At 43.3% G+C, this 13,381-nt stretch overlaps 1 protein-coding gene across 1 annotated transcript; it reads right to left on the reverse strand.

Moving 5' to 3' along the window:
* Positions 1–105: 105 nt before the first annotated feature.
* On the reverse strand, positions 106–10,651 carry LOC311502312 (sodium/hydrogen exchanger 6-like). Its single transcript, XM_084564484.1, has 16 exons — positions 10,255–10,651; positions 9,347–9,546; positions 9,155–9,232; positions 8,939–9,015; positions 8,750–8,862; positions 8,521–8,626; positions 6,697–6,838; positions 6,312–6,417; positions 5,321–5,409; positions 4,192–4,305; positions 3,450–3,561; positions 3,037–3,190; positions 2,919–2,949; positions 2,727–2,815; positions 1,533–1,638; positions 106–964 (listed from the first exon to the last, which is right to left on the reverse strand). The coding sequence occupies exons 1-16, from the start codon at positions 10,538–10,540 to the stop codon at positions 650–652; spliced, it is 2,118 nt and encodes a 705-aa protein (XP_084420610.1). The 5' UTR covers positions 10,541–10,651; the 3' UTR covers positions 106–649.
* Between the last annotated feature and the right edge of the window lie 2,730 nt (positions 10,652–13,381).

Here is a 13,381-nt window from a genome sequence, read left to right on the forward strand (position 1 = left end):
GAGGCAGGCAGAGCTAAAGGTCAGAGGAGTCGCTCCTGGACAGAGTAATCTAAGATCTTTCTCCTTCAACAATCACAACCAGCCTCCTCCTCCTCCTCCTCCTCCTCCTCCTCCTCCTCCTCCTCTGTGAAACAGTCTGAGGGGCGGTTTAGTGAGATGAGTTACTGTGTAGTGTAAATGCTCTTTATGAACGTTTGAAGTGAGTAAAGTTTCTGTACGAGTGAGATTTTTTGAAGAAGGAAGCTGGACAAACTGCAGCCGCCTCAGGGGTCGACCCTCTGCCAGGAGGAGCTGGGGCTTTTAGGGGCGACTAGTGTGTCACCACAGGAGTACCAACATCAAAGCCCCGTTTGTTAGCCTCCTTTAGTGGCGGCTAAATGTGCATCTTGTTTAATCTGAACTAACCAACAACACTTGAGACGCTCCTGATCTAAAGTACCTTAACTTATATGTAGTGCATTCACATTCAATATCAGAGATTAAATCAAGCCTCAAGTCTCTGGATGCTGTTAAACAAACAGTTTGTCATTATTAACAGAGATCCAGACTAATTATTAAATTAAAGATTTGCGTGAAATCAACTTGATCGTTTGTGATTTTTTTTTTGTGGCTCAAAACAACAAACTACGCCCCGACGGCGCCGGCGTTCTTACAGTCTGTGCCGGCGGGGTTCGGAGCGGGGCGGGGAAGGTGGCGGGGGCAGGGTGACGGTGGTGGGGGGCTCCGCGGGGTCATCCGTGGGCAGGACCAGGCGCGTGCCCCGGATCGTCACCTCGTGCTCCGTCGCGGCGAGCTCGTGGTCCAGGCCTTCGTCCGGCTGGCCCCCACCGGCGTTGGGGCGCCTGGGGTTGACGGTGCGGGACCCGGACGCGTCTGTGCTGACCGTGACGTCGGCGTACATGGAGCCCACGCCGGCGTCGTCCAGGATGAAGTCGGAGTCGTCGTCGTGGAGCTGGCCTTCATTCTGAGGAACGAGGACAAACAAGAAGACGGGCGTTAAAGCAGCGATTCCATGTCACGCCACCAAGAGGGAAACAAATATTATTACTCATTATCAATGAGATGCTCAGTTATAATACAGCTTCCCATCACTTAGTGGCAGCAACGCGTCACTCAGTTGTTCAACAAGCTCCAATGAGCAGAAGAAGACATGAAGGTTATGGAGAAGTATTTAAAAGTAAAGAATGAGAAGGAAAGTGGTGCTAAATGTCCAAAAGGCTCAATTTTTTCAAAGTACAGTCCTGACTTCATTAATTACGGCTGAGAGCTCAGAGAGTGGAGCTTCTGAAGCAACTGTCTGATCTGCAGATTATAAGTCTCTATTTTTATTTGCACTTTATTTATTCAATTCACAACATAATCCCTTTTTTTTTGCCATAGTAAGATCAGTAGTGTTTATATCTGAACCCCTGGGGTATAGGAAAGTCTATTCCAGGTAGAAACAGAAAAGGAGCTCTAATAGGTAAATAGGTTTGGTGGAAATACAATAAAATAAATAAAATAAATAAATAAGTGATGTTTTATGTCCAGACCTCGTAAGCCTGTGGGCTGGTGAGGCATCGTGCCAGCGGTCCACAGCATGTCGGCATAGTGGCCGTGAGCGGAGGTCCGCTGTGGGTCAGGAGTGGTTTCAGGTAGCTGGACAACGAGCTGCTGTCAAGGACCGAAATATTAAAACACTCTGAATGAAACGCACTGATTTGGATTCACCCGACTCGACGAGGCCACTGAAAGAATATGACGTGTTTAAGAAACTTAAACACATTTCAGTCATTAATATATTAAAAAAAAGCTTTCATCTCTGTGAAATAATGAATACAACTATAAAACTAGAGGCATGCTCTTGATACGGAAGTATTGAGTTATTATTTACACTCACGCCAAAGCATTAGGCACACAAGGGAACATTAATGTATTCCAATATAACAGTCCTGCTCTAAATCCTACTTCATGATTGTTATAATGTTCAGTTCATTTAGAAACAGAGTCAGAAAGGTGGTAATTCACCTGTTTCTGGTATGACAAAAATTTCGTTATCACTACAAACCTCATCCTCCACAATGATCAACAGCTCGTCAGTTATTTGAATCTAATTCAGAATACCAGAGATTTCATGAATTTAGTGCAGGACTCGTTACTAGCGTGCCTAATGAACTGGCAAGTAACAGCCACAACAATAAAACCACTGACAGGAGACGTAAATAACATTGATCATCTTGTGATAATTCAATGTTCTGCTGGGAAACTTCTGGACCTGGCATTCATGTGGATGTTACTTAGACATGTAGCACCCACCTAGACCAGACCAGGCACCCCCACCCCATAGCAATGACACTCCTTGATGGTAGCAGCCATCCCCAGCAGGATGCAGCCTGACACAGACACACACACACGAAAACGGTGAAGAACAGCACAAGGTGTTGACCTGGCCTAAAAATTCACTAGATCCCAAACTGATCAAGCATCTGTGGGATGATCCACAGAGGCCGCTCCCCTCAAACCATAGGACCTAAAGGCCCACAGGACACCCTCAGAAGGCCCATGTCCATTCTCTGATGAGTCAGGACTGATTTGGAGGCACAAGGGAGACCTACACAATATTAATAAGGTGGTCATAATGTTATGCCTGATTGATGTATACGTGTTGGTTGGTGGAGAACGCTCTCTGGTGGACAAAGCTCATCTATGCACCTACGGTTCACGGGGACTCGAGGTTCAAAGGATACTTGTGGTCAAAGTTATACCAGATCCTGAAGGGCCAGGCGCTCTCGTGTTTGGTGTTCCTCCGCTGGGACTGGTCCAACGCGCCCAAACTCTGTTACACATGAAATCGTCAAGGATTTATTGTACATTTTTACTTTTAGGTGAATTATTTACCAAAAATAAATACATAAATACAAGAGATACTAATCACTTACAGGGTTTTCCTGGTCAGAGTCCACACCCACCCTGCAAAACAAAAACAAGGGCAGTGACTCAGACGAATAATCGTTCAAAGGGAAACATACGCCAACATAAACTGATGCACAGCCTTACGGTATGCTCATAAAAGACAGCATGGGCATGGTGCCACCTCCACAGACCCAGACAGTGAAGAAAACGATCAAGAGAGTGGTTGAAAACATCATCTGACGGGCGTAGGTCGCCGTGTCGCGGATGGAAAGCGCAAAGGTCATCGCCCCACGCAGACCTGGAGGAGACGGAACAGAGTGATAATAAAAACACAAGAGCTATTTTTGATACGGGCCATGAGCGGGTCTGTTCAAGTAAATTATGGTTAAAATGTTTAAATGGTAAATGTTAAATGGTTCCATTATGAGCAGAAACACATTGGGGACTTAACCACCTTCAACAGTAAACAGCAGGTGACACGGTGGAGGTTAGTCATATGGAGTCTGCATTTAAGAAGCAGCTCAGCTCCCCTGACTCCTCATCGTAAAACTCTGTACCTGCAAACATCATAACGTGCTGAAACTTGGATCCGATCTTGTTCTTGCGGCCCAGGTTGAGGAGGAAGGACAGAGGGTAGATGTTGGCAGCCCTGCCCACAAACACCGCCAGCTGCAGGACAAAGTCAAGGACACAACACGCAGAGGAGCAATAACACAGAAAACGACTGTGGGTGGACTGCACTTCAGAAACTCTATCTCACTGCTGACTAATCTCTTTTTAATTGTGTTTTAATCATTAATCCAGAGCTGGAAGAAATGTTTGCAGGACAGTGGCTTTAAAAACTATTCACCCTCTTAGATGTTTTCCCCTTTTTATCACTTTTATAAATGGAATTCGGCTTTTTTGGACAAAACAACTAAACTAAACTAAAAGAAATGGCAATTAATTAAACTTTTCAGGTAAAATAAATAATATTCAGCCCTTTAACCCGTCAACACCTAAGCCTCCTGGACTTATTCTGCTTATTTTGACCATGAAAATGTCAGAAAATGTCCCGTCTGTGATTTCTTCCAGAATACTTTCAATATCCGGCGGCTATTTACAGGTGTACTTTAACGATTCAGCCAATGAACGAACGCTTAGCCAGTGAAACAGAGATCACCTGAGTGCAGTGAATGTGTCTCCGGTGGCTGCAAGGTCCAGTCATATAACATATTATTGCTGCTTTTAATCAACGCAGAGACGCGCAGGGTTCAGCTTTGCGGGACTGGGACAAGATTCGTTCTGCGCGAAGGATACGAAGGCTCCAACAATGAACATAGGGTTGAAGACGTGCGACTGGAAGGAGAAGAGAGTCAGACCCATGTAGGAGAAGATGAAGTTCTCTGCCAGGAAATTCAGCAGCTCGAACAGCTGATGAGAGAGAGAGAGAGAGAGAGAGGAGAACACACCTGAGTTCATTCCTCTTCCTCTAGACAAACACTGGAAACCCCGGAAACCTGCAGCATGATTTCTACTAGCTTTAAACAAAGTGTGTTTCAGGAAGGACAGTTAGGACAGAAATAAAACGACAACACAGTCGACTGTCGGCTCTGATTTGAAGGAGTTTTGTTGGAGATTTAACCCCCAAAATGTTTAAGGGCTCAAAGTGAACTGAAGAGTTTTAATCAGTGAGTCAGCGAGGTCGAAGTGATTTTCCAATCATCCACACTTTTCCTGCCTGAACCTGCTGACCCGACGTTTTTATATTCTGGCGACTGTCCGACGATGACAGCTTTCCAAGAAACCGACGACTTTCATGGTCACGTTTCACAATCAATAATAAAAAATAAAAAAAGCGTTTCAAACGAAAGCTGCACTCTGAGGCAGCCTGAAGAACAAATACGCATCTGTAGAAATATTTATGGTCTGGATGATAATAGAGCATGTGAAGCTCTGGTATAACTGAGACGAGCTGGTTTCAGTCTTCAGCCAAAATAGAAAAGGCTGATGGTAATTTAGTCAGCGGCAGTTTGCAGGCTCAAGCTGCACGATGATTAAAAACACCTAAAAGTCCTTATTAGTGAGAACAGGTGGGGTTGGGTTTCTGTCAAAAAAACATCCTTCTCAGTTCTTCGGAAACAGAGCGCTTTAATAACACTCATGCCTCTCATCAAATGACACGGTTTGACGGTGGTCAGACGCTACTCGGCCTCTAGACTGAGTGCTTCCTGTAGCTGGTGTTATTATATTCAACAGTCCGGGCCTTACAGATCTCCGCTTCAGTGCATCAGCTCGCGGATTTCTCAGAATTATTATCAGGAAAGCGCTCGTGTTTCCAAGCATCCTCGCTCTTTGTTTTTTATTTGTATGTAGAACCTATTGCATGAGTGGCTGCAGTGGCGACCTTGACCAAGGAGGAAACTAAATCTACGAGACTGTATTTCACCTGTTTGGTCCTGTCCTGAGAGTCAGGGGAGAGGTTGTTGTAGGTGTAATGAGCCTGAGTGATGCCACAGAACAGCACGGCTACGACACCTGGAACAAAAAAACAAAAAAAACACAGTCATCTCAACCTAGAGTCACACTAAACACAGCGAGTCAGGTTCTGTTGGTGAAAACGTTAAAGAACCTAAACTAAACCATGAGTCTGCTGGTTTTCTATGGTTTTGATACTGCAGATGAATCCCAGATATTAAACTTCTAGACAGCTGAGCTAAGAGCCACAGACAGAGCAGTCATTTCATGGGATTAAAACATATTTTAAAGGTTTTACTCAATGTCTCAGTCGATGAACTGACGATTAGCTCCCACAAATCCTGCGTCATTGGCCAATCTGTCTGCTTACTGGAGCGTCATGCAGGTGACTTCAGTTCTGAATAAACGGTATCGAGTTCTGGTATTAGTTCTGACCGTTTAGAGTCCGTTAGCAACCAGATACCTCGCCTCTGCTCAAACTAACCTCGATGGAATCACCTTTTTAACCGTAATTAATGGACTTTATAAACTGGAGTCTATAAACTCGAGGTGTGAATGGGGAGAGATGTTCAGACTGCGTTGAAAGTAGCTAATACTTGTTGAAATATATGCATAGATGACATAGATGCTCCCATTACAATCTCTTCTGTCTTCTCTGGGTAAAACTTCCTTGTTTTGTTTATTTCTTTACAGCATGACCTGAATGACTGCGAATCACACGCCGATACTATAAACCAGTAGTATCTGTGAACTGTGCGTCCTTAGGGTTTGTGTTGGATAACTTAATTTGCTCTTGAGTGAATGATTCATCCCTCCTCAGTGCATTAACCACCGTGTCCTCATCTTTAAGTTGCTGCTTCAGCTAAAAGTCTCAAATAAAAAAAAAAATAAAAAAATGCCCTTAAATGAAAATGAAAGCCAAAAGATATGATGTAAACACAGAGCCCTGGGTGCAGGTTTACCTGTGAACCCGCAGGCCTCAGCCAACAGGAAGGTGCTCCAGGACATGAGGAAAAAGAGGGCCGTCTCCAACAAAGGGAAGTCTCTCAGCTTAGTGAACTTGGTCACGTGACGGGGAAATAAAGTTAAGGACAACATGCAGACAACCTGGAGTTCAGGTGACAACAAACACACAGACTATTTAAAACAAGACACTCTCAAGAAACAGAAAGAAATATAAAAACACTGCTTTATCTTGTTGATATGTTGTTTTTATCTTTAATAAGTCTGAAGTAGGGCGACTGTTTAAACCTTGTATTATTATTTTGTTACCTCTTAAGTAGACATGTGAAAAAATATATATATATCCTGTATGTATTTTATGTAACAGTGAAGTTAAAAGGATATGAAAGCAGTCATGACTCCAGTAGCAACTCCAAGAGCAAAAGATCCACTGAAGACGCCCAGGAAGACGCCGAAGGACTTCAACATGGCCATGGCCTCAAAGCTGTGGCTGTTGTCTCCCGCGGGCTGGTACGCCACGATGGAGCTGCGGGGCAAACAGAGAACACGTCAATGACTAGATTTACAAGAAAAAAGGAAACGTGCACTTACTAAGAATCCAGGAAGGGGAAATGGTCAAACACATGCTCAACCAAAAGAGGCAGCAACTCAAATCCAGCGGTGTCTCACGTTAGCAGCCTGACACGACTCTGGATTTATACAGAGTTAGAGGGTTTAAAACGTGTTTTCAGGGCAGTTAACACACGTGGGCTGGAGTTGGGTTTTACAGTCATAGAAGCTGAGGAAGTCATGCGTACATTTTATGCATCTAGACTATCAAACCCCAGAAAAACTATTATTATTTTCTGGTCATTTCCAGGGAACAAAACAAAACCTGAAAATTATACAAACTGGCTGCATTTACAAGGGGGAGAATGAAAGGGAGGCTCATCCTAACAGGTGCTGGCTTTGCATCACATCAAATCAAAGGCTCTAAGACTACAACGCCAGAAAAAAAAAAAACACCCAGCCCACCCACCGCGGAGTGAATGTCTGGTTATCCCCCAGCCACTCCTCCGCCCCCTCGGGCCAGACCGGGGCGTCATCCCCCGGGGAGCGCACAGCTCCAGCCCCGCGACCACCCTGCTTTTCCAGACGGAGGAGGACGCTACATACATACGTACAGTCGGGCGATGAGTGACACGGGCGGGTGGAGAGAGGCAAGCAGTGAAATGACAGGCACTGATGTTAGTACGGTTAATGTCCATTCAACGTACAACAGAAACACAGATGAATGTGTCACAGCTAGCCTCAGTGCAGGTCGGGTTAGCGTGAAATTAGGCCAAGCAGTCAATGTCCGCAGATGTCAATAAAACATTTCTAACTTTATAGCTGAAATAAAAACGTTTACAGCCGGGTCCAATAAAACCATTTAGATTCCTACAACTGAACGGTCACTTTGAGGGACGGGTGGGTGACGTGTGCTGTGATTCTAATGACCTATCAAGGAGAAAATCCACAGCCCTTGTTCTGTGGACATGTACACCGATCAGACATAACATTATGACCTCCTTCCTAATATAGTGTAGGTCTCCCTTGTGCCTCCAAAACAGTTGTGACTCATCAGAGAATGGACATGGGCCTTCTGAGGGTGTCCTCTGGTGTCCTGGGCCTTTAGGTCGTAGGGGTTGAGGGGAGGGGCCTCTGTGGATCATCCTACAGATACTTGATCAGTTTGAGATCTAGGGAATTTGGAGGCCAGGTCAACACCTTGTGCTGTTCTTCATGTTTTTTGAGTTGTTCCTAAAGCATTTTTGTGGGGATGGCTGCTGCCAACAAGGAGTGTCATTGCTATGGGGCGGGGGGTGTCTGGTCTGGTCTAGGTGGGTGCTACATGTCTAAGTAACATCACGCCATGTCCAAAACCTTCCCAGCAGAACACTGAATCGTCACAAGACGGACCACTTCTCCTGGTCATAATGTTGTGGCTGATCTGTCTATAACATTCTCTCTTTTTTTTAAATCCCTCAGCAAGGAAACAAAAAAAATCTTCCTGAACAAAAATGAGACATGTCTTCTCATGGACAAGAGGACAGATTACGTCAACTCATAGCTCTTATAAAGTAGTTTGACAGAGATGTGAAACGACCTTTGCTTTGGTAAAGTATATAACTGAAGCTGTGTGGCTGATGTGTGGGTTCATGTCTTCAGAGCGTGATCAATACTTACGAAGAGAGGACGATGGCCACCGCATCGTTGAGGACACTCTCCCCAAACAGTAAAGCGTACAAGTCGACGTCCACCTTCAGCTCGTTGAAGATAGCCAGGACTGTCACTGAGGTGGAGAGAGGAACAGACAGAAGATCATTATTATTATTATTTATTACTATATATTAAAGCACACGTGACCCTGGTTCATTTGGATGCAGGTGCTACTATTCTTCGTTTCACTTCCTACCAGGGTCCGTTGCTGAAACGATGGCGCCAAAGAAGAGGCAGTCAGTGAAGAAAAAGTCTCCCCCGAGCTGTCCCACGGCTTTCATGAAGGACACGATGCCGTACATGATGAGCCTGCGAGGACAGAAGGACGCGTTAAAACCAGAAACCCCGTCTGAGGCTATTTCAGAGGCAGACCAGCTGGACTCACCCGATAACAAAGCAGGAAATGACGGTTCCCACGAAAGCGTAGGCCAGGATGGAGCCGATGTTCCTGAAAAAGTGTCTCTGAGGAAGACGAGGGTACAGGTTTATATTAAAACAGAGGCTCGGACAGAATAAAAACGATTTCAGTCGGTGAAGTGATATGAAACGTCCCATTTAATTTATATAAACTTTAATGTGAGTATAGTTTCGACCAGCTCACCCTTTTTAGACTGTAACCCGCATGGAAGATGATAGGAGGCAGCAAAATGTTGAAGAACACCTCAGGGTCAAAGGTCACCTGAGGACAGAGGGTTATAAGTTATAGGTTGGTCATACAAGTATTTGCAAGAAGTGAATTCAACACTTTGAACTTGACAAATGTACTTTGTGGAGGTTGAACCACTCTCCTCACCTTCCTCAGCATCTCATCGTCCTGCACTTGGTGACCTTGTCCCCGGCTGACCTCCCCCTTCAGCGTGTACTCGTAGAACCGTCCGCTGATGTTCACCAGCAGGGTGGCCGGGCTGGCGTTGACGGCACAGCTGAGGACCAGGTCGCTCGTGCTCTGGGGTACGTGGACGCCAAACCGCAGGATCACGCCCACCAGCAGGCCTTCAAGGAGGAAGAGGAGGAGGAGAGAGAAGGAGTGAAGGTTTCAAGTTTCAAGTGTTGGATCCTATTTGAAAGTATTATTTGGGACATGGGCTTCATCATGATGGATGAAAGGACACTATGTTTATTGTGCAGGTTTCCCTTGTGTCTCCAAAACAGTTGTGACTCATCAGAGAATGGACATGGGCCTTCTGAGGGTGTCCTCTGGTGTCCTGGGCCTTTGGGTCGAGGGGGGGGCCTCCGTGGATCGTCCCACAGATACTTGGCCAGGTCAACACCTTGTGATGTTTTTCATATTTTTTTGAGTTGTTCCTTTTGTGTGTGTGTCTGTGTCAGGCTGCATCCTGCTGGGGACGGCTGCTACCATCAAGGAGTGTCATTGCTATGGGGTGGGGGTGTCTGGTCTGGTCTAGGTGGGCGGTACATGTCTAAGTAGCATCCACAAGAATGAATGCCAGGTCCAAAGGTTTCCCAGCAGAACGTTGTATTGTCTGAAGATGGTCAATGTTATTCACTTCTCATGTCAGTGGTCATAATGTTGTGGCTGACTGGTATGTATATCTCACTGTATTCTGTTGTTGAAACAAAATGTCCCAATGCTTTTACTATTTAATTTGCCTAGTGCACAATAATAATAATAACAATCACATCAGATTATCTCTAGGTCTGAGGAGCTAGCCGGCTAGCATACATGCTAACGGTTCTTACCATAGATCATAGCAAGTCCCGTTTCATGCAGGAACCTAAACCTCCGGTGTTTAAAGAGCCATATCGTTAGGATGGTGAGAGTTAGCAGCATTATGAAAATGAGCAGATTGGCACTGTCCTGTCGGTGGCTCTCCTCAGCGATCCTCTCGGTCGATACGTTGTCCATCGTGCTGCTGCCGTCGCCTTGGCTCCCGACGAGCAGGAACGTGAACATGAAGGGCAGCAGCAGCAGCAGCGGCGCCTTAGACGGTCTGACGCCGAGGAAGCGTCTCAGTTTGAATCCCATCGTGGTCCTGCGCTGAAACAATCACATTCGTCGCGTGGTCGCACGTCGCCTTTCTCCTCAGAAACAACTGATCGGGCGAGAAATCGGCTGGAGGAGCCTCGGTGACAGCTTCTTCCGCGACCGTTATCAAAACACTGGGACTTCCGGTTTTTCAAAATAAAAGCACCCCTATGGACTAGCGGTGAAAACCACAGCGACTCTCAACGTTGACGTCTATTAACTATGGAAGCCCATTTCCGCCACTTGATGAAAAAAAATTATGAGATACTAAGTCATAATTATGAGATACTAAGTCAAAATTATGAGATACTAAGTCAAAATTATGAGATAGCTAAGTCATAATTATGAGATACTAAGTCAAAATTATGAGATAGCTAAGTCATAATTATGAGATACTAAGTCAAAATTATGAGATACTAAGTCATAATTATGAGATAGCTAAGTCATAATTATGAGATGCTAAGTCAAAATTATGAGATACTAAGTCAAAATTATGAGATAGCTAAGTCATAATTATGAGATACTAAGTCAAAATTATGAGATAGCTAAGTCATAATTATGAGATACTAAGTCAAAATTATGAGATAGCTAAGTCATAATTATGAGATACTAAGTCAAAATTATGAGATAGCTAAGTCATAATTATGAGATACTAAGTCAAAATTATGAGATACTAAGTCAAAATTATGAGATAGCTAAGTCATAATTATGAGATACTAAGTCAAAATTATGAGATACTAAGTCATAATTATGAGATAGCTAAGTCATAATTATGAGATACTAAGTCAAAATTATGAGATAGCTAAGTCATAATTATGAGATACTAAGTCAAAATTATGAGATACTAAGTCATAATTATGAGATAGCTAAGTCATAATTATGAGATACTAAGTCAAAATTATGAGATACTAAGTCAAAATTATGAGATAGCTAAGTCATAATTATGAGATACTAAGTCAAAATTATGAGATAGCTAAGTCATAATTATGAGATACTAAGTCATAATTATGAGATACTAAGTCAAAATTATGAGATAGCTAAGTCATAATTATGAGATAGCTAAGTCAAAATTATGAGATAGCTAAGTCATAATTATGAGATACTAAGTCATAATTATGAGATGCTAAGTCATAATTATGAGATAACTAAGTCAAAATTATGAGATAGCTAAGTCATAATTATGAGATAGCTATAATTATGAGATAGCTAAGTCATAATTATGAGATACTAAGTCATAATTATGAGATACTAAGTCATAATTATGAGATAGCTAAGTCATAATTATGAGATACTCTCTTGCTGTGTCTTAAAGTCATACTACATTTTGATGTGATGGGGTTTGTGTGAATCATCCCGAACAACATTGTGTGATCCACTGATTTATCACTTAGGCCACTTACTTATTATGACAGGAGCTGGACCGATTCACACAAACCCCATCACATCAAAATGTAGTATGACTTTAAGACACAGCAAGAGTGTATCTCATAATTTTGACTTACGGTAGCTATCTCATAATTATCTCATAATTTTGACTTAGTATCTCATAATTATGACTTAGTATCTCATAATTATGACTTAGCTATCTCATAATTTTGACTTAGTATCTCATAATTATGACTTAGTATCTCATAATTATGACTTAGCTATCTCATAATTTTGACTTAGTATTTCATAATTATGACTTAGTATCTCATAATTATGACTTAGCTATCTCATAATTTTGACTTTGTATCTCATAATTATGACTTAGTAACTCATAATTTTTTTTCATCAAGTGGCGGAAATGGGCTTCCATAATTAACAATTAACGAGTAAAACTACAGTAAATACACACAAACACATTATCTCACTTTTATATCCATGTTACTGAACCTTATAATTGATCCTACCTTTATGTATGTAGTGCATTTACTTCTGTTTCTATTTATTGCAGATTATTACTATTATTTATTTATTTATTTATCATCTATTTCATTTTTATAACTACCTTAAGCCTATTTTTTATTTTTTTATTAGTGCTTTTCTCATTTTTTTTTCTTGTGCAACAGAGCTGCACTATATTGCCAAAAGTATTCACTCACCCATCTATCACTCACTTAAAATCAAGCATCTAGGCATGCAGACTGCTTCTACAAACATTTGTGAAAGAATTGGTCGCTCTCAGGAGCTCAGTGAATTCTGTGCGACCTGTGCAGCAAGTCCAGTCGTGAAATTTCCTCGCTACTAAATATTCCACAGTCAACTGTCAGTGGTATTATAACAAAGTGGAGGCGACTGAGACCGTCAGCAACTCAGCCATGAAGTGGCAGGCCACGTAAAATCACAGGTCTCCAACTTTCTGCAGAGCCAATCGCTCCAGACTTCATGTGGCCTTCAGATTAGCTCAAGAACAGTGCGTCGAGAGCTTCATGGAATGGGTTTCAATGGCCGAGCAGGTGCATCCGAGCCATACATCACCAAGTGCAATGCAAAGCGTCAGATGCAGTGGTGTAAAGCGCGCCGCCACTGGACTCTAGAGCAGTGGAGACGCGTTCTCTTGAGTGATGAATCACGCTTCTTTATCCGGCAATCTGGTGGACGAATCTGGGTTTGGAGGTTGCCAGGAGAGCGGTACTTGTCTGACTGTAAAGTGTGTAAAGTTTGGTGGAGGAGGGGTTTTTGGTGTGGGTTGTTTTTCAGGAGCTGGGCTTGGCCCCTTAGTTCCAGTGAAAAAAACTCTGAATACTTCAGCATACCAAGAAATTTTGGACAATCCCATGCTCCCAACTTTGTGGGAACAGTTTGGGGATGACCCCTTCCTCTTCCAACATGACTGCGCACCAGTGCACAAAGCAAGGT

The sequence above is a fragment of the Chelon labrosus genome, assembly GCF_963514085.1.
Source record: "Chelon labrosus genome assembly, chromosome: 17".
Taxonomy (NCBI): Eukaryota; Metazoa; Chordata; class Actinopteri; order Mugiliformes; family Mugilidae; genus Chelon; species Chelon labrosus.